This window comes from Sus scrofa, chromosome 2 (assembly GCF_000003025.6).
Source record: "Sus scrofa isolate TJ Tabasco breed Duroc chromosome 2, Sscrofa11.1, whole genome shotgun sequence".
Classification (NCBI taxonomy): domain Eukaryota; kingdom Metazoa; phylum Chordata; class Mammalia; order Artiodactyla; family Suidae; genus Sus; species Sus scrofa.
Genome location: NC_010444.4, coordinates 66396378 through 66418775, shown reverse-complemented (window position 1 = coordinate 66418775; position 22398 = coordinate 66396378). Strand labels below are relative to the sequence as shown.

Sequence of the window (22398 nt, the reverse complement as noted above, 5' to 3'; positions counted from 1 at the left end):
AACTGGGTTTGTGGCATTTAAAATATCAATGGTGTCCATGGCAACCCCAGTAAGGAGCAGAGACCACCATATTTCCAAGCTGAGTACCCCCTGCTTGAGCCTGCACAGGAAAGTACTCTGTTGTCCTGGGGAGCCTGCTCACACCAACTGTGGAAGGAGCCTTTATAGTGAGAGAAGATACAGAGCCCTGTAAAGCTGGGAACAGTGGATGGGGGTGGGGAGTGACCCCCTTTCTGAGGTTGTAACTGTGGTTTTCTTGGGCCTGTTTCTAGACACAGGTTTGAGCTGCATCCCCAGTGCCCAGAGTGTAGGTACACTCCGTAATTTGAGTATATTGAGAAAGTCTGTGAAGGTGAGGAGTCCTGTCTCCTGGACAAGAGTTTATGAATTTCCGAGTACATTTAAGTTAGAACTTTAAGTTGAATCTGGCCAAGAGTTTTGTGTGTGTGTTTTTCTTGCTTTTGGTTTTTTTAGAGCCGCACCTGCAGCATATGGAAGTTCCCAAGCTAGGGGTTAAATCAGAGCTATAGCTGCTGGTTTGCACCACAGCCACAGCAAAGCCAGATCCCAGCCATGTCTGACCTATGCCACAGCTTGTGGCAATGCCAGACCCTTAATCCACTGAGCAAGACCAGGGGTAGAATCCACATCCTCGTGGGTACTAGTCAGGCTTGTTACCACTGAGCCACAACAGGAACTTCCTGGCCAAGGGTTTTCTTTTTGCCATTTCTAGGGCTGCGTCTGTGGCACATGGAGGTTCCCAGGTTAGGGGTCTAATTAGAGCTGCAGCCGCCAGCCTACACCAGAGCCACAGCAACGTGGGATTCGAGCCGCGTCTGCAACCTACACCACAGCTCACGGCAACGCCGGATTCTTAACCCACCGAGGAAGGCCAGGGATCGAACCTGCAACCTCATGGTTCCTAGTTGGATTCATTAACCACTGAGCCACGACAGGAACTCCGGGTTTTCTAACTTAAAAGAACTAATGCCTGGGAGTTCCCCTTGTGGCCCAGTGGTTACAAACCTGACTGGTACCCATGAGGACTCAGGTTCCATCCCTGGACCTGCTCAGTGGGTAAGGATCTGGCATTGCATGAGCTGTGTTGTAGGCTGCAGACAAAGCTCAGATCTGGCATTGCTGTGGCTGTGATGTGAGCCAGCAGCTGCAACTGATTAAACCCCTAGCAAGGGAACTTCCATATGCTGCTGGTACAGCCCTAAAAAGACAAAAAAAAATAAAATAAAATAAAAAAAGAAGCCTGTAAGAGAGAGCGTTTGCATTATGGTGGAGCCTCCAGAGTTCATTCCTGTGGCTGCTCAGGTGTCCTTACCCTCCTTCACCAGGGATTGACCCACTCTAGGAGTTGTATCCCCACAGGAGTCTGGACCTCAAGCTTGGGAAGGTGGGTTTTCTTCTAAACTGTGGGGAAGCAGCTGCTTATCTCACTGATTCAAATGTTTGCATCCCTTTCCTTGTGTATGTTTATATATTGAATACTGCATTCTTACCTATAGTTTCCCTTAATAGTTTATGAGATTATTTACTCTGAGTGTATATTTATAGTTTCCAGGCTTTAAATATATTGAGAGAAACATTGGGAGTAAGGCAAGGAATTCTGGAACCAAACAGTATTTATTCATTTTAGGCAAGAGAGCCTCAAGATATGAGCTGGGTGTATTTGAGTGCTCAGGTGGTTTTTACATTTGTAGGTCAGGTTTTTTTATGTGCATGCCCCAAGAGAGCTTTGAAATTTTAAGTGCTATATTACTGAAGCAAACGAATTCCTGTAATTGATACGAAGAAAACCATATAAAACTTAACATATATCATTGAAAATCCTAGTACATTTAATGGATTAGACCCAAATTCCTAGTGCATTACAGATTACATATTTCTGAAATAACCCCCAGAGTGAGTATAAGGAGAGACTGATGCCTTTCTTGTTAATTTTAGTTAGAAGGAGATTTAGAAACTTTTTTTTTTTTTTTGTCTTTTTGAGGGCTGCACCTGCGGCATATGGAGGTTCCCAGGCTAGGGGTCTAATTGGAGCTGTAGCCACCAGCCACAGCCACAGCCACGCCAGATCTGAGCCATGTCTGTGACCTACACCACAGCTCACAGCAGCGCCAGATCCTTAACCTACTGAGCGAGGCCAGGGATCGAACCCACAACCTCATGGTTCCCAGTCCGATTTGTTTCTGCTGTGCCATGACGGGAACTCCAAAATTTTTCATTTTTTATGACTTAAACTTTTATGACCTTTAGCTTTAAAGGAATAAATCTTAGAATCTATAGAAAATAAAAAATTTTTTAAATTGAAAACAAAAGTAAGTTAACTAAAAGTAAAGGCTCTTGGAAGTTCCCTTCATGACTCAGTGGTTAACAAACCCAACTAGGATCCATGAGGTTGCAGGTTCGATCCCTGGCCTCGCTCAGTGGGTTAAGGATCTGGCGTTGCCATGAGCTGCGGTGTAGGTCGCACACGCAGCTTGGATCCTGCTTTGCTGTGGTTGTGATGTAGGCCAAGCAGCTGCAGCTCCCATTCAACTTCATATGCTGCCGGTGTGGCCCTAAAAAGCAAAAGGGGGGGGGGCTATTAAATTGAAAAATATGGATTATGCAAATTACTCAGTTAACTTGATTATTTGATTATTTCAAATAATGGGAAGGTAAGCAAAAATCTGTTAAGGTCTAAAGTAGACTCCAGAATATCCTGGCCCCTCAGGTGCTCTTGCTTCAGTCACCCCCAAATAACAGGTATCAGTCGTTTCTTGAGCATCTTGATTTGGTATTTCTTTATCAAAAAAGAAGCAATTGCAAATGCATATTTCTTTCCCACTTTTGTCCTTACAATGAGTAGTCAAATTCCACATTTTCTGATGTTTGCTCACAGTTTAAGCCTCACCAGTCTGTTAAATAATAAAAATTATCCACATAGATTTTAAAGGTCTAATCAGCTTTATTAAGTGATTGGTGAATCAGACAGCATCTCATCTAGCAAGCAGAGAGTGTTCCAAACAGAAGGCTTGTATGGGCAAAAGAGGGTCGGGATAAGGAAAGAGTGGGTTATCTCATCTTCCTTTCAGGGATAGAAAAATCCTGTGTGGCAGATTACCTCATTGGTGCTGACCAGGAAATTCCAGACTGGTTAAAATTACATTTCTGGGGGAGGCTGTATTTGCAGTTAGGTTAGGTATTAAGTCTTAGTGACATGGGCTTAGCACACATGGCTCCATTTGGGGCCTTTTGTTTCTTTTTAACACTGCCCTCTTCTCCTTGTGGACATGCTGATGAGAAGTCTGGGTCTCCTTTTGTCTAGAGATTGCAGGAGATTGTGGCCACACAAGCCCCTCCCTTGGGCAAGAATTGTTGCTTCAGTCCCACCCCGCAATCACAGTGAACACCCAGGCCAGGCTCCTTTTCTTGGTTTCTGAAGCCATCTCAGAGGTGCTTGAGAGGCCAGCCCTGAGACCTCTATTCTGTGATCCGTAACTCTCCGGGTGGGGAGGGAGTTTGCTACACGCGCAGCAGCCCCAAACCATAGCTCTGCAGGTGACCATAGCAGTTGCCACTGAGCAGCATGTCCAGACAAGACCATCACCTGTGGGCCTGTCTCCTGCTGGGACTTGCTCTGCTGACTGATGGTAGCCGGCGCTGGGGGCTCTGCTGTGAACTCTGCTACCCTCTGTTGCATTATTAACCTACCAAGCCTCAGTTTTAGATCCAGCCATCCAGAATTGTCATTTTAAAAACTCTTAGGCATTTGGGAGCAGCAGTATGGGACTGGAGCTCTCCTTCGATTAGTCCTGGATCTGTCTGTTTGCTGGGATTCATCTCCGTGTGAGAGTGAAACTGTGATGGTGCCAAGGTTGGACCAAACATGCAAGGCACACCTGGGAGAGGGTGACTGTAGCCTGTGCAGGAGCTGGGCAGTTGGATGGTAGTTCCTGGCAGAGCAGTTATTAAAGAGAAAAGAGAAGAGGGGAAAGGCAGTCATTAGAAGGAGGGTGAGTCCCCACTCCTAATTCTAGAGAGTTCCTAAAAACCGTTGAGTTCTTCTGCCGCTGCCTTTATTGCAACAAAGATCCTGACCTTTGGGTTTATAGGGGACAGTACCATGGCACCCATGTGGCACAGCCAAGGGATTAGTGCAAACCTGACTTAAGCCCAGGTCCCTTAGACTTTAGAAAGTAGCCAGATGTTGTGGAGGAGGCCTCTCACCCTGGTGACAGTGATCTGATGCTCTCTGGAAATAGAATTTATAAATATCAAAGGACACCCCCTCCCCCAAAAGACATAGAGTGACCAAAAAACAAAACAGGGAAGGACAGGAGGTGGAGAACAAAAGAAAAAAAAATTCTGAAACAAAGGTCCACAATTGGACCCAACTGGAAATCCAAAATATAAGGAAAGAATGTATACAATCAAAAAAGCTGAATGAGCACACCTGACTTTGGGCCCTCTACACCTTAGTTTCTGAATTAACTTTGCCATATGCTGTGCTGCACTAATTCTCAAACTTTCATGCAAATAATAACTCCTAGGGCTCAAATTACAATTATACCTGGGATCCACTAAATTTAAGCAAGATGCCCCTGATAATCTTAGGGGAGTTACTAAATATTATATGCAAGACTAATAAGCATATTTTGCCTAAACTGTATGAGAACTATGGTCTTAAACTGTCCTTGGTCTTATCACCCACTGTCCTAAAACAGCCCACACCAAGGAGGAAAGGTCTGATCTAGTGAATCTTAAATGAAAAAAGATTTTTTGAGTTGCAAGCCAGAGAACTAACCCATACAACAGCCGTAACCAGGGCCACAGTGGTGACAACACCAGATCCTTAACCCTGAGCCATGAGAGAACTCCATAAATGAAGTTTTAATTTAGTCTTTGCCACTTTCAGGTTATATTGATAAATGGGACCACTACATTAATTTTTTTTTTTTGTCTTTTGTCTTTTTAGGGCCGCACCCGCAGCACATGCAGGTTCCCAGGCCAGGGGTCTAATCGGAGCTACAGCTGCTGGCCTACACCACAGCCACAGCAACACAGGATCCGAGCCACGCCTTCAACCTACACCACAGCTCATGACAACACTGGATCTTTAACCCACTGAGCAAGGCCAGGGACTGAATCTGCAACTTCCTGGTTCCTAGTCAGATTCATTTCTGCTGCGCCAAAACGAACAGTCCTGGGGATGCCCGGGACTACTATATTATGTTGATAATGGGATTCACTGACCTTACCTCCCAGTTATATTAGTTAATATGGCCCAGTGTAAATTAAACAGGGTTTCAGAGGATTGAAAATCATTGTACAAACTGTTTAGTAAGGAAGTGATTAATCTCCTGTGCTTCTCCTTTTAATAGCTTTATTTGGTCTGTTCTTCTTAAATCTGGAAAGAATGAATGACACCTCACACTGGATTGCGGCAAACTTGGGGCTATGACTGCACCAAATAAACCCCTATTTCCCCATCCTCAGCATTTTGGAAATTACTGACTCTAGCCACTCGGCAACTGGTAAACATTCTGCTCTCACAGATTTGGTTCTGTTCAATGCCTGTTTCAACAGCCTGTCAGTCGGCCTTCATCTGTGAAGGGACATAAAACACTTTAACCTGGTTACCCTCAGGAAACCACAACACCACTGCCACTTTGCACACATTCTATGCAGGCAGGATGTGAACTGTAGCCACCTTGCTCCAGAAGCAAAGGTATGACATTACACTAATGGCATCCTCTTCTGAGGACATCACAATATAAAAAATATTGAGTTCTATTTGAGCCCACTTAGAATGTTACTTACAAATTGGCCCACCTTGAATAATGTCCTGCAAAAAAACAAGGCTCTGGACTCTGGTCAAAATGCCAAATTAACAGGCAGGACTCCTGTTAGTCTCATCAGACACTGCTTCCCAATAGAGGCTTTAGTGACCTCCTCTTGTGCCTCTGGAGTTAGCCATCATGGCCTTAAGTTGTCCATTGGCTTCTAACTCCTTCCCTAGGCCCAAGTCTGTTTGCCTTTTGAGCTGCAGTGACCCCTTCTTCCAGAACTATGCTAAAAATAGCCCTGAACATGTCACCCCTCATCCAGCTTCCCATGACGACCTGGAGCCTGTAACTAACACCCCAGGAGCGCAGCCCAGGTATGGAGACCCCCTTGAGACAAGACACAGCCAAACCTGGGCCCTTAGCCATAATTACCCACAGGAAGGGTGGCCTCCCCTCTCCTCAGTTCTTGCCACATGCCTTCGTGCTGAAGGAGATCACCCCCCCTTCCCAGATCCCCTGGGGGTTCCTTAGGTTCCCTGACTGAGAAGCAATGGAATTCATAAGACTTTGGGGCAACAGGGTCACATTCACATATGATCCAGCTCAGGCAGAGTGGCTGCTTTCCATCTCTTCATTGGACATCCTGATGAAGGAAGGGACTCAGTGGTCCACAACTGACCAAACACCAGGCTTTCGTCTTAGCACTGACCAGCAAGTTGGCTTTGTCAGTGTGTTTACAGACCCCTGGATGGTTGTCTTAAGAGTTGCCCCTTGGAGTTCCCGTCGTGGCACAGTGGTTAATAAATCCGACTAGAAACCATGAGGTTGTGGGTTCAATCCCTGGCCTTGCTCAGTAGGTTGAGGATCCAGCGTTGCCGTGAGCTGTGGTGTAGGTATCGGATATGGCTCGGATCCTGCGTTACTGTGGCTGTGGTGTAGGCCAATGGCTACAGTTCCGATTAGACCCCTAGCCTGAGAACCTCCATGTGCTGCAGGAAGCAGCCCTAGAAAAGGCAAAAAGACAAAAAAAAAAAAGAGAGAGTTGTCCCTTTGTGGTAAAAGAATCCTGTGACTCTCTTGCCTAACAGATACTACAGTGTAAATCAAGGTGCTTGTCTGTATATATACTGAAGCCACAACAGGAGGCCTCACCAGGCCACTCGTATCCATGTCAGCATCCCGGGCACTGGATAGTAACCAAGGCACTCATTTCACTTCTCAAATGATGCAGTGCTGGGCTGTGGAATACGGCACTCAGTGTAGTACCCTCTCGCGTGCAGGCCTCATGAGAGCTCCAAAAGGCTCACTGAAGTAACTTCAGATAAGTTAACTGAAAAATGACCTTTCAGCCATCAGTCACCTAAGATGTTAATGTATCTGACTTCATCTTTTTTTTTTTTTTTCCTAATAGACTTTACCTTTCTTTCCAGCAGCTTTAGGTTTATAGAAAACTTGATGACAAAGTACAGAGAGTTCCCACTTAATCTCTCTGCTGTCACAGTTTGCCCTAATTTTTTATATCTTGTATTATCGTGGTACAGTTGGTTACATTTGATGAACCAATGCATTAAAGTGTATAATTTACCATGGTGTTAACTCTTGAGGTAAATGACCTGGGCTCTGGCAACATAAAATGAGTTGTGTTAATCATTTCTACATCATGTAATCTACTTTCATGCCCTTAAAGTCCCCTGTACTCCATCTATTCATTCATTCCTCCCTCCTACCCCCAAAGCCCTGGCAGCCAAAGATCTTTCATTGTCTAACAGTTTTATCCTTTCCTGAACTATGCTTGGAATATTACAGCCAGTAATACTGGATGCTTTCACTTAGTAATATGATTTTAAGGTTTCTCCATGTCTTCTGAGTTTGATACTTCATTTCCTTTTAACACTGAATAACATTTCACTGTATTGATGTTGGAGTAATTATTTCTCTATTCACCTGCTGGAGGATATCTTGTTTATCTTTCAGTCTAGGCACTCATAAGAAAGCTTTTATAAAAATTCGTGCACAGGTGGGTTTTTGAGTTTTGTTTTTGGCTGCACCCACGGCATATAGAAGTTCCCAGGCTAGGGTTCGAGTTGGAGTTGTAGCTGCTGGCCTATGCTACAGCCACAGCCACCCCAGATCCGAACCACATATGTAACCTAGGCAGCAGCTTTTGATAGTGCTTGGTCCTTAACCCACTGAGAAAGGCCAGGGATCAAACTCACATCTTCATGGATACCAGTTAGGTTCTTTACTGCTGAGCCACAGTGGGAATTCCTGTTTTTTATTTTATTTTTGTTTTATTTTTTTATTTTTTATTTATTGTCTTTTTGCCTTTTCTAGGGCCACTCCCACAGCATATGGAGGTTCCCAGGCTAGGGGTTTAATCGGAGCTGCAGCCGCCGGCCTACGCCACAGCCACAGCAACGCGGGATCCGAGCCGCGTCTGCAACCTACACCACAGCTCACGGCAACGCCGGATCCTTAACCCACTGAGCAAGGCCAGGGATCGAACCCGCAACCTCATGGTTCCTAGTCAGATTCGCCAACCACCGCACCACGACAGGAACTCCTGTTTTTTGTTTTATGAACATAACTTTGCAACTTTGTAATTTGGCAAATTACAAAGAACCCTGACCGCGGGACTGTAATGGTTAAGAATGGGTTAAGTATTTTAAGAAACTGCCTGTTTTCCAAAATAGGCATACCATATCCATTCCCACCAGCAATGAGTGAGGGTTCCTTTTGCTCCACATCTTCTCTATCCTTTGGTGTTTGTTCTCTGTTTTGGGGCCGCACTTGCGGCATATGGAGGTTCCCAGGTTAGGAATCGAATGGGAACTGTAGCCGCCATCCTACTTCACGGCCACAGCAACGCCAGATCTGAGCTTCGTCTTCAACCTGCGCCACAGCTCACGGCAACGCTGGATCTTTAACCCACTGAGCAAGGCCAGGAATCGAACCCGTGTCCTAATGGTTACTGGTCAGGTTTGTTACCTCTGAGCCACAACAGGAACTCCTAATGATTGAATTTCTTCTCCATAATCATGGCATATGTGCCAAAAGACAGTTTTATTTCTTCCCATTCCGTGTACCTTTTATTTCCTTCATTGTGAGAGCTTAGACTTCCAGTGCAGCATTGACTAGGACTAGTGAGAAGGGGACATCGCTGCCTCCTGATCCTACCAGGAGGCATTTCATTTCTCACCATTAAGTGTGGTGTTAACTGCAGGGGTTTTGTAGATGGTCTTTCTCATGAAGTTCCTCTCTATTCCTAATGTGCTATCATAAATGGATTTGGGGTTTTGTCAAATGCTTTTTACATTTTCACTTTCTCCCCTTTCATTCTTCATATTAATAATTCCTGTCTTTTCTCTTTTTGGTTCTCAGATTGTATAGATATTTCTGAACTTCAGCCTTTCAAAAACCAGCTTTTGGTTTTGTTGATTTTTCTCAGTGATTTCTTGTAATTTCATTGATTTCCTCTCACTGATTTCCTGCTTACTTTGGACTTAATTTGCTCTTTTTCTAGTTTTGAAGGGTAAAAGGCTTAGATCATTAATTACAGAGCTCTTCAAGTATGTGCCGTCAATGCCATAAATTTCCCTCTAGGTCCTATTTTTGCTGCATTCCACAAATTTCAGTAAATTGTACTTTTTTTCTTCGTTTAATTCAAGATAATTTTTGTTTCTTTTTATGGCCACACCTGCAACATATGGAAGTTCCTAGGCTTAGGAATCAAATCAGAGCTGCAGCTGGCAACCTTTGCCACAGCAATGACAGATCTGAGCCACATCTGCAACCTGTGCCACAGCTTGCAGCAATGCTGGATTCTTAACCCCCCGAACAAGGCCAGTGATCAACCCTTCATCCTCATGGATACTAGTTAGATTCTTAATGCACTGAGCTATGACAGAAACTCCAATTCAAGATAATTTTTAATTGTCGTTGAGACTTCTTTGATCCATGGATTATTTAGACATGCACTGTTAATTTGAGGGGTTTTCAGTATCTATTTTTTTCTTTTTTTTCCCCCTTTTTTTGGGCTGTGAAAGTTCCTGGGCCAGGGATCAACCTTGCTCCAAAGTTGCAGCCTGCACCACAACTGCAGCAACGCCAGATCCTTAATCAAGTGTACCAAAAGGGAACTTCCATTTTCAGTTGTTGGTTTCCAAATTAATGACTTTGTGCTCTGAGAATGTTTTGTATCATTTCCCTTGTTTCAAATTGGTTAAGATGTGTTTTATGTTGGTAATATGTTCTGTCTTCATGAATTTTCCATGTTAACTTGAGAAGATTGTATATTCTGCTGTTGTTTGATGGTGTATTCCACAGTTTTCAGTTGAGTCCACTTGTTTGAGGGCACCGTTCAATTCAGCTATAGTTTTCCTGATTTTTTTCTAGCCGGTTCTCATCATCATTAATAGAGGAGTACTGAAGTCCAATATATTATATTAGTAGATTCATCTGTTTTTTTGCAGTTCTGTCCTTTTTTCCCCACATATATTTTACCATTGTATTGCTGTAAACATAAGCCCTGAAGATAGCTATATCTCCTTGGAGACTTGACCCCTTTATCATTATGTAATGCTTTTCTTTATCCCTGTGCTTTGTCTGAAAGTAATATAGCTATTCCACTTGTTTTTTTTTTTTTTTCTTTCTTTTTCTTTTTTTAGGGTACCAGGGGCTTACGGAAGTTCCTGGACTAGGGGTCGAATTGGAGGTGCAGCTGCTGGTGCAGCTGCTGGCCTATGCCACAGTAACTTGGGATCCAAGCCACATCTGCAACCTACGCCAAAGCTTGCAGCAGTGCTGGATCCTTCACCCGCTGAGCAAGGCCAGGGATTGAACCTGAAACCTCATGGTTCCTAGTAGATTCGTTTCTGCTTCGCCACGACAGGAACTCCTTCATCCCTTATTTTTAATCCATCTGTCTTTATTGTTAATGCAGCTTGATTACAGACAACATATAACTGGTTTTTTGTTTTCTTTTTTTTTAATATACTATAACAGTATCTGACTTCAATTATTGTATTTTCACCATTGGCTTTTTTTTTTTTTAGGTATAGTTGATTTACAATATGATATCAGTTTAAAATATAAAAACTAGTAAGTCAAGATTATACTGCATATAAAGTTTTTACCAAATATTGGCTATATTACCTCTGCTGTACAATATACCCTTGCAGATTGTTTATTTTACACATAGTAGTTTGTACCTCTTAATCACCTATCCCTATCTTTCCCCTCCCCACTTTCTTCTCTGCACTGGTAACTGCTAGTTTATTGTATCCATGAGTCTGTTTTGTTATATTCACTTGTTTCTTTTGTTTTTTAGATTCCACATGTAAGTGAAGTCGTATGGTACTTGTCTTTCTCTGACTTAACTTCACTAAGCATAATGCCCTCCAGGTCCATCCATGTTGTTGCAGTTGGCAAAATTTTATACTTTTTTATGGCCAAGAAGTATTCCATTGCATATATTTACCTCATCTTTATCCATTCATTTGTTGATAGACTCTTAGATTGCCTCCATATCTTGGCTATTATAAATAATGGTGCTGTGAATATTACCATGCTTGTATCTTTTTGAAATAGTATGTTCATTTTCTTTGGATATATACCCAGAAGTGGAGTTTCTGGATCATATTTTTAGTTTTTTTGAGAAACCTCAATACTGTTTTCCATAGTGCCTGCACTAATTTACATTCCTACCAACAGTGTGTGAGAGTTCCCTTTTCTCCACATCCTTGCCATTTGTTATTTGTGGTCTTTTTGATGGTAGCCATTCTGACAGGTATGAGGTGATGACTTGTTTCGATTTGCATTTCTCAGATGATTAGTGATGAGTATCTTTTCATCTGCCTGCTGATGATCTCTATGTCTTTTTTGGAAAAATGTCTACTCAGGTCTTTTGCCCATTTTTTAAACCAGGTATTTTTTATTTTACTTTATCTTATTTGATTATTTGTCTTACAAGGGCCGCCCTCATGGCATATGGAAGTTCCCAGGTTAGGGGTCAAATTGGAACTGCAGCTGCCAGCTTACACAACACCCACAGCAGTGCAACCTGCACCACAGCTCATGGTAACTAACACCAGATCCTTAACCCACTGAGCAAAGCCAGGGATCAAACCCAAGTCCTCATGAATATTAGTTGGGTTTGTTACTATTGAGCTACAGTGGGAACTCCCTATTGTTTTCTTTATACTGAGTTGTATGAGCTATTTATATGTTCTGGATACTAATCCCTTATCAGTCATATCAGAGACATCAGGTCCTTAACCTGCTGAGCCACAACAGGAACTCTGAGGAGGGTTCCCTTTTCTCCATACCTTCCAGCATTTGTTGTTTGTAGACTATTAATGATGACCATTCTGACGAGTGTGAAGTGGTACCTCACTATCGTTTCGATTTGCATTTCTCTGATAATTAGTGATGTTGAACATCTTTTCACCTGCCTAGTAGCCATCCATAGGTCTTTGGAGAAATGTCTACTTAGGTCTTCTGCCATTTTTTGATTGGGTTGTTTGGCCTTTTTTGTTGTTGAGTTGTGTGAGTTGTTTGTATATTTTGGAGATTAAACCTTTGTCAGCTGCATTGTTTACAACTATTTTATCTCATTCTGTAGGTTGTTGTTTTTTTTTTAAGGGCCGCGCCCAAGGCATATAAAGGTTCCCAGGCTAGGGGTTGAGTTGGAACTGTAGCTGCCAGCCTACACCGCAGCCACAGCAATGCTGGATCCAAGCTGCGTCTGTGACCTACACCACAGCTCACCGCAATGCTGGATCTTCAACCCACTGAGCAAGGACAGAGATTAAACCCACGTCCTCATGGATACTTAGATAGGTTCGTTACCGCTGAGCCGACAGGAACTCCTGTCTTTTCAGGTTTATTTATGGTTTCCTTTGCTGTGCAAAAGCCTATAAACTCAATTAGGTCCCATGCATTCAGATTCTTATCCACTGCACCACAGCAGAAACTCTCTGTCACCCTTTATTTTTAAAAAGTGAAGGTGAGATTATGAAACCAATTCTTTTAAAATATACGCTCGTCTTGGAGTTCCTGTCGTGGCTCAGTGGTTAATGAATCCGACTAGGAACCATGAGGTTGCAGGTTCAATCCCTGGCCTTGTTCAGTGGATTAAGAATCCGGCATTGCCGTGAGCTGTAGTGTAGGTTGCAGATGTGGCTCGGATCCCACGTTGTTGTGTTGTGGCTCTGGCGTAGGCCGTTGGCTACAGCTCCCATTCGACCCCTAGCCTGGGAACCTCCATATGCCACGGGAGTGGCCCAAGGAATGGCAAAAAGACAAAAATAAAAAAGTAAAATATATACTTGTCTTGTTACCAAGTTTTGCTGCCAAAATCTATGAATTAAAACTCAGATTGCCACATCACAGGGCAAATAGTAAAATTCCTTTCTTCTCCAGACTTCATTAATTCTTTATTTTTTATCAAAGAGAATGTACAGAATGTTTTATTGAAAGATTTAGTAGTAATAGCAATATAAACATTTTATAATCAAGATTCTTAAGTGGGCCTTGAGCAGTCTTTAGAGTCTCACAATGTTCTGGTCCCTCATTCATCTCTATCTTGCTTCATAGATGATCTGTGTTGATCTTTAGTTACTCAGACCTTTACCATCTCTTCTTTTCACTACGCAGTGTTGTTTTAGTTTTGCCTGCTTTGACTTTTCAATAAATGAGTATTAATGAAATTACATTCAGAATGTTTGGGGGGGAGGGGTTCCTGTTGTTTCTGTCCATGAGGATGCGGGTTCCATCCCTGGCCTCACTCAGTAGGTTAAGGATCTGGTGTTGCCTAGAGCTGTGGCATAGGTTGCTGATAGAGCTCGAATCTGGCATGGCTGTGGTGTAGGCCCGTAGCTGCAGCTTCAGTTGGACCCCTAGCCTGAGAACTTCCATGTGCCTCAGGTGCAGCTGTAAAAAAAAAAAAAATGGGGAAGGAGTTCCCAGCATGGTGCAGCAGAAACAAATCTGACTAGGAATGAAGAGGTTGCAGGTTTGATCACTAACCTCTCTCTGTGGGTTAAGGATCCGGCATTGCTGTGAACTGTGGTGTAGGTCGCAGATGCGGCTTAGGTCCTGCATTGCAGTGGCTGTGGCCAGCAACTCTAGCTCCGATTGGACCCCTAGCCTGGGAACCTTCTCCATATGCTTCAGTTGCAGTCCTAAAAAGCAAAAAAAAAAGGGGGGGGAGGGGGAGTTCCCGTCGTGGCAGTGGTTAACGAATCCGACTAGAAACCATGAGGTTTCGGGTTCCATCCCTGGCCTTGCTCAGTGGGTTAATGATCCAGTGTTGCCGTGAGCTGTGATGTAGGTCACAGACGCAGCTCGGATCCTGTGTTGCTGTGGCTCTGGCGTAGGCTGGCAGCTACAGCCCGATTAGACCCCTAGCCTGGGAACCTCCATATGCCGCTGAAGCAGCCCAAGAAATGGCAAAAAGACATAAAAAAAAAAAAGGGAAAAAAACGGGGGAAAGAAGTTTTTTGCTTGGTTCCTTGTAACAGTGTGTTTAGTATGTTACCTAGTGTCTGAGGCTGCAGGTCATCCAAAGTACTTTTACATTGCAGTGGTTATAGGATTTGGGCTTTTTCCAGTTTAATTTTTAATCTTATTAAAGATAACTTCTATATTTTTATATTGATCTCCAAGTACAAATACACAATAAACTCTCTGGACAGGAAGAAAAATTGCTAAGCCATAGATCAAGTTCAGATTTACAGGAAATGGGGAGTTCTCTTGTGGTGCAGCAGTTAAGGGTCCAGTGTTATCTCTGCAGCAGTTTGGGTTGCTGCTATGATGCAAGTTTGATGCCTGGACATGGGAATTTCTGCAAAAAAAAAAAAAATCCTGAAGTGTTGATGGCCACAGGTAACAAATGCTAGAAATATGCACAAATGGAGGAAGTGCCAACTGATGCTCACCACTGCTATTTCCTGTGATTTTTTTTTTTTTTTTTTTTGGCAGCATGTTCAGCATACAGAAGTTCCTCGGCTGGGTATTGAACCCATGCCACAGCAGCTGGATCTTTAACCTCTGCCACAGGGGAACTTCCTCTTGTTTGTCCTTTAACTTCCTTAGTTTTAATGTTTGAATTGGTCAGGCTCTTGCTTTAGGGCTTGTTCTTCCTAAATGAGAAAATTCTCCCTCTTTTGGGATCAAGGAAGCTTTTACCTATGACTTCTAAAAGTGTTCCAATTGCATCTTCCACATTTAAATATACAGTGAATTGGCTATTGTCTGTGGAATACAGGGGACTACAATGCATTTTCTGGTTTGATAGTTTGTTAAAGATATATTTTGGGAGAGGTAGTATCTTGGTGGCATTAGGCTATTTCTAAGAACATATTTTGTATTTTCCTTTATCTCATTCTCCTTTAATGTTATCTAACAAAAATTTTTAAATTTTCCCATTATGGAGTTCTAGCGGTGGAGCAGTGGGTTAAGGATCTTGTGTTGCTGTAGCTGTGATGTAGGTTGCACCCATGGCTCAGATTCAATCCCTGGTTCAGGAATTTCATATGCCATGGGCATGCCAAAAAAAATTTAATTATTCATTCTTGTTTAGTACCTAATTAAATTTGTTATGGGGGAAGCCAGTGGAAGTTTCCAGATGTTTTTTCCAACTGTAATCATGGAGGATGGGCTCAGTTCCACATGCAGCAAGTTGTAAAAACACATGTAAAATATTGTTTTCCAGAGAAGCTCATTAGAGACTCAAAACCTAGAGTATGGGGGGGGGGGGCGCAGATGACAGACACAATCTGCTGGGCATAACAAAAATTGAGACTCAAAATGAAGAGTTTGGAATATACTGTAAACAGTTGAGGCACTGACCCATTCCTGTCAGGTTGGTGGGGTCGCTCTGGTTCCCAAATGCCAACAGAGGACAAACATTGTGAGCAGGCATTCCTAAGAATTAGCAGTCTCGGGTCTGCTAATGTTAATTCTCTTCTGCCTGCTTCGTAATAGGACATTGTTAAGAGCAAGTGTGACAGATCAGCATAGAAAGAGTAATTACAGCTGACCTAAGCAGCTCATTTACTCCATGGACTCACCAAGAAGGGGGTATTTCTTATTTTGTTCCTTAAATGAATGGTTAAATTCTGCTATTGTAATTGTGGGAGCTTTTTCTCTGTCTCCTGCATGTAGAAGTTAATAGGTTAGTGATCTTTTTCAGAGACCAGAGTTTAGGGAAATTATGTGGCTACGCTTGCCCAGAGGTTGGGTTGTCATGTTCTTGTGCACCACATGGGGGCATGTAAATAAGAGAAGTGGGAAGGCAGCCTCTCAAGTGGCTGGTTGAGAATCATTGCCTCTTGGAACTAACTGAGAAAGGGAAATTTTATGATCTTTTAGAGGAAGGCACTTCTGAACCCTTTGTGTTTTATAATGTTAGGCATATTCACCATCAAACCATTGTGGTCTTCAGTGAACTCCCTTGCAAATTGCAGTTCTCATTCAGTTCCCCAAGGTCAGCAAGGTCCAGGGCACACTGTCAGTGGTTTTGCCACAAAGAACTCTTCTAGCGTCTTGTCTTCTCAGTATATGCACATATATGTGGTAAAAATGGTGAGAATCTGCTCTGAGGCCCATGCATATAGGATTTTGTGGAAGTCTAAGCTTTCATGCCTTCTTTTTCATGTCCTCTTTCTCATGCCTGAGCACTAACTTGTGAATAACTCTCTAGCTTCATGAAAATAGGACAGAGATAATCTCAAAGGGAATAATTGAGGCTCTGTCAAATATTTTTATAAGTCTCCTGGCCAATCATGTTTGTTGATAGGAATAGAAGAAAAAGCTTCTCATTCTTGTGTTTTTTTTCCCCATTAAAACATCATGCAGATGTGACCATGTGCTTCATGGTGTGCTGTGTGATATGATGGGTATTAAAGGAGATGAAAGAGGTTCTCACAAGGAACTGATGGTCTTAAAATGGAAATACTTCTATCATTTGTATAGTATTTCTCACATTTCTCCAACATGCTTTGGACCCTGCCATTAAAGAACAATAACATTTTAAGTGATGACAGTAAAAATGTAGAAGTAATTTACACATGTTCATGATGCTGTTAAATTTGTGAGGTAAGTGGTTATGTATTGAGAGTAAGAATTTTGATGATCAAGTCATGGAATATTTTTTTGATAACAGCATCATGTGTGAACTTCTTATGAGTGGACTCTAGATTCCCAGTACTGTACATCTCACTCATCTTATGTACATATTGGGGATGTTTTAGGAACCAGTGGCCTTTGAGGATGTGGCTGTGAACTTCACCCCAGAGGAGTGGGCTCTACTGGGTCCTTCACAGAAGAAACTCTACCGAGATGTGATGCGGGAGACTTTGAGGAACCTAGCCTCAGTGGGTAAGGATAATGACCTTCCTTTACTTTGTCAATTATACAGGTGTTTCTTGCTCATCATTGTTGTTCTAAGATTTGGAATGGGGAAGGGAAATACTTTGATAAATAAATCAATCATGGTCCAAGGTCCTCGTGGACCTATGAAATAGTTTTTTCCACAGTTTACTGATTTTTGGGGTTTGCATTTTAGGGAAAAAATGGGAGGATCATAACACAGAAGATCAGTATAAAGTCCAGGGAAGAAATCTGAGGTGAGTTGCACTCTTAATGAGAAGCTTGTCCCACAAGGGAATCTTATGTCATGAAAATTTAAAAACCAGTAAGACGCAAAAAGAGACCAGCTTCAAACTTACTCTTAAAATTTTTACCAAAAATACATTCTTAAAGGCAACATTCATTGTTTCCCAGATAGTTTACTTTGCAGCCTATTCAGAAACTGAATATATGGAGGATTCCCCTGGTAGTTCAGAAGGTTAAGGATCTAGTGGTGTCACTGAAAAATCTGTAACTTCCCTGTAAATGGTAAAAATGTAATACTAATGTTTACTAATAATTATAAAATCATTAATAATTACAAAGTTATTAAATAAATGACTAGGGAGTTCCCATTGTGGCTCAGCAGTAACAAACCCAACTAGTATCCATCAGGATTCAATCCCTAGCCATGAGCTGTGGTGTAGGTTGCAGATGTAGCTCAGATGTAGCTCAGATCCCACATTGCTGTGGCTGTGGTGTGTGCCTGCAGCTGCAGCTCCAATTCAACCAACCCCTTGACTGGGAACTTCATATGCCATAGGTGCAGCCCTAAAAAGCAAAATAAATAATTAAATTTATAATTGTAAAATCATTAACAAATCATGAATGTGCTTTTGATCTTTTTTTTTTTTTAACAGGAGTCAGACATTAGAGAGTCTCTGTAAAAGTGAAGAAGGTAGTCAATGTGGAGAAGACTTCAGCCTTACTATAAATCTTAATCTGAACAAGGATTCTACTGCAGTAAAACCATGGGAGTGCAGTATGTGTGAAAAAGTCTTCATGAGTCGTTCATCCCTTAATAGGCATGTGAGATCTCACATTGTGCCCAAACCATCCAAGTATCAGGAATATGGAAAGAAGCCTTATAAATGTAAGGTATGTGGAAAAGCCTTCAGTTATCTCCAACCTTTTCAAAAACATGAAAGTAATCATGGTATAGAGAAATCCTATAAATGTAAGGAATGTGGGAAATCCTTTAGATATCGCCAGTCTGTTCGAAAACACGAACGGACTCACACTGGAGAGAAACCCTATCAGTGTAAACAATGTGGAAAAGCCTTTCGATACCATCAAACCTTTCAAACACATGAAAGAACTCACACAGGCGAGAAACCCTATGAATGTAAGCAGTGTGGTAAAGCCCTCAGTTGTCCTAGTTCCTTTCGAAGTCATGCAAGGACTCACACTGGAGAAAAACCCTATGAATGTAAAAAGTGTAGTAAAGCCTTTAGTTGTCCCAGTTCTCTTCGAAAACACGAAAGAACCCATACTGGAGAGAAACCCTACGACTGTAAGGAATGTGGGAAAGCATTTATTTCTCTTGGAAGCTTTCAAAGACATATGATAACACATACTGGAGTTGGACCTTACAAATGTAAGGATTGTGGGAAAGCATTCAATTGTCCCAGTTCATATAGAATACATGAAAGATCTCACACTGGAGAAAAACCCTATGAATGTAAACAATGTGGTAGAGCTTTCAGTTGTTCCAGTTCCTTTCGAACACATGAAAGAACTCACACTGGAGAGAAGCCTTATCAATGTAAGGAATGTGGAAAAGCCTTTCATTGGCTCACCACTTTTCAAGTCCACGTGCGAACTCACACTGGAGAGAAACCCTATATATGTAAGCTGTGTGGTAAAGCCCTCAGCTGTCCCACTTCCTTTCGAAGACATGAAAGGACTCACACTGCAGAGAAACCCTATGAATGTAAGCAATGTGGGAAAACCTTCAGTTCTCCTCTAGGTTTGCAAATACATGGAAGAACTCACACTGGAGAGAAGCCCTATAAATGTGAGGAATGTGGCAAAGCATTCGTTTCTCTCACAAGCTTTCGAAGACACATGATGACACACACTGGAGATGGACCTTATAAATGTAAGGAATGTGGGAAAGCATTTAACTGTCCGAGTTCATTTCGAATACACGAAAGAACTCACACAGGAGAGAAACCCTATGAATGTAAAATATGTGGTAAAGCCTTCAGTTGTTCCAGTTATGTTCAAGTACATGAAAGAACTCATACTGGAGAGAAACCGTATGAATGTAAGGAATGTGGGAAGGCCTTCATTTATCGCACAACCTTTAGAGGCCACATGAGAGTGCACACTGGTGAGAAACCGTATAAATGTAAAGACTGTGGAAAAGCCTTTAGTCGACCCAGTTCATTCAGAAGCCATGAAAGAATTCACACTGGAGAGAAACTTCTTGAATGTAAGCACTGTGGGAAAGCCTTCAATTGGCCCACATCCTTACATAAACATGTCATGAGAATGCACACTGGATAGATAAATTGTAACTGATAAATACAGGAGAGTTTTCAAACTTACATGAAAACTACTGGAGAGAAATGCTATAAATGTAAATAGTATGGGAAAGCCTGATCAGATTAATTCATATACATGAAGGAAATGTTTAAAAAGGTTAATACATTATCTTTATCAGTGGCTCATCTCTAATTATAGATTCTACTTGTTAATTTTTGCAAATGAACTTTGAGTTAAAATAATTCTGTAAGTACTCTTTAAGCAGTAGTACATAAGCTTAGTAGGTAGTATTTTTCTTTAAATCAGCTTATCAAATTTTTGTCTTTACATTTTGAAATCATTGGATCTGTGGGTGAACTGGAATATAATTGTAATGCACCGATATTATAGAATATGCCAAAATATATAATTTTTTAGTTGTTTTGTAAATAAAGGGGTCATGTGACAATGACACTTTTGTACTTGTTGGGTTTTCCTGTTGACTTCAGGTGGTGGGTACTAGATATTTCTTACCCATTGTAAATATACTTTTTTTTTTAAAAAAGGGCTGCACCTGTGGCATGTGGAAGTTCCCCAGCTAGGGGTTCAGTCAGAGCTGCAGCTGCCAACCTATACCATGGCCATAGCAACACCAGATCTGAACTGCATCTGTTGCCTATGCTGCAGCTCACAGCAACTCAGGATCTTTAACCCACTGAGCGAAGCCAGGGATCAAACCTCTATCCTCATGGGTACCAGTCGGGTTCTTAACCCACTAAGCCACAATGGGAATTCCTAAATATTCCTCTTTCATTAGAAAAACTTTCTTTTTCTTTTGTCAAAAGAGCCTTCTTCTATTTTCCTTGCTAATAAATAGTTGGCATAAATTTTAAGTATGCAAAGTTTATCATAGAATATAATCACATTTGACTTAGTATTTACATCTTTTCTTTTTACTCTTGTCATTCCATCTGATTTGCACAATAGACTTCACATTATCAAAAGAGACCCCTGTTAACATCAAGCTTAAAGGAAACAACTTCACACTGTTTACAAGTTCAGTTATCTTAGATTTAAACTCATAGCTACAGCATCTTTGTACTGAAGCAACATTTTTCATCCCAACAGTGCATTAAAAAATCCTACATTATTCTGATGTCATCATTTAAGGTATCTTTTACCCAAAATGCAAAAGTAGGTTACTTATATATGATGTAACTCAAATCAACTAGTGGTATTAACCATCCCTCTATTTATATTGTGCCTATGCTGGAAATACAACAGTGAACATAACTGATGTGGTTACTGCTCTTTCAGTGCTTCAAGTCTATGGAATTAAATATAAATATCACACTTCTAGCTACTTTTTAAAGTGTTATTAACATTCAAACTGCTTCATTTTGTAGTAACATTGTATGTAATAGACCAATAAGTCTTTATATTTGCAAGAAGAAAAGGAAAGAGACCTATGACAGGACAGTAAAATGTAGAATTGGAGATGTTTTTCTGGGATGTATTAATGTCAACATGGGTAATGTGACCTATATCTTCTAGAACCTGGGTTTTTTTTCATGGTTCCATATTAGACTGCTCCACTAGCCTTACTTGTATGAGATTTGACAGGCAAAGTGAAGAAGGCCTTAGTAACCACATAGAGTTTCACATATACCTGGTTCCAGCCCATTTTCCTGATTCCTTGCCCTGCCATCTAAAGTATCCTCATTACCACCAACTACATGACTTCCATTTTCTCAGGCCCATACACGTCCACAGATTGCTCCATAAGTTGCACAGCAAAGATCTGTCACAGTTTGGATTTTCTGGCAAGTCCTGTGGTTGAGAATGTTTTCTGAGGCACTGACTTCCCCCTTCTCTATATTATATTTGTGTAAGGTATAATTTGTGTAGTAAACACTTGCTTCCGTTGCTATTGCTAGTGACTGGTCCTGACTCCACTACAACATTATGGTGGTGCAGTCAAAAGGAACCTTGCAGTCCTGTAGTGTGTTCCTCCACTGCACTGTGTGTGACCTAGTCCTTCCATGTGAGAATTAGCACCTTCCTCTTATCAGACAGTTGATATTTCCAATTACTCGTGGCTGAACATAATGACTCAGTACAGTTGCTTATGTTTGATTGTATATGATTTTAAAACAATGTTCATTTTTTGTCAAATGCTTCTGTAGGGTTTTTTTAGAAATATTTTATTAACTCCAAAAACTTATATACTGACAAATATTATCTTTTCCATTTCCTAATAGGATATATTGAAATATCCCATTGCATTTTTGGATTTTTAGATCAACTTTGTTTTTAATCATTATACATTTTGAATCAGTACTGCTGTGTTGTATATTTTTCTCAGGTAAATTTTATTTTTTTCATAATTACAGTTTTTATCATGAAATGGATTTCTCATTTCTTAATTAAAAACTTCAATCATGGTTTTGTTGGTGCTTTCTTGACAAAAATTTCCAGAATCACAATGGTATTCAAATAAGGGTGTGTAATGAATCATCATAATAAGGATAACCATAGACCATAATGATAGTCATAAAGTTTTATCAGTAACCACCTCTCTCGGCCTCCCAGAGTCTAAAGACCCACACTGGCCACAGATTGGCCAGGGCATTCTCGTGCAAGAAACTATGCTCCCCAGCCTGGAGCTGCACACAAGTAGAACAGCCACTGCCAAGCAAAGACGACCTTCTTGAGATGGAGGCCCTGAAGACTT

General features: G+C 41.5%; 1 protein-coding gene across 5 annotated transcripts in view; it reads left to right on the top strand.

Moving 5' to 3' along the window:
• The window catches only part of LOC100521431 (zinc finger protein 791-like), a 55803-nt gene extending 34261 nt beyond the window's left edge, over positions 1 to 21542 (top strand). For 4 of the 5 annotated variants that reach the window (XM_021083733.1, XM_021083734.1, XM_021083732.1 and 1 more), the window contains 3 exons: positions 17039 to 17165; positions 17353 to 17413; positions 18056 to 21542. In XM_021083733.1, the coding sequence (XP_020939392.1) occupies positions 17132 to 17165; positions 17353 to 17413; positions 18056 to 19706 (1746 nt within the window). In that variant the 5' untranslated portion in view covers positions 17039 to 17131 and the 3' untranslated portion in view covers positions 19707 to 21542. The remainder of the gene's footprint in view (positions 1 to 17038; positions 17166 to 17352; positions 17414 to 18055) is intronic. The other variant, XM_021083735.1, reaches the window with a different exon arrangement.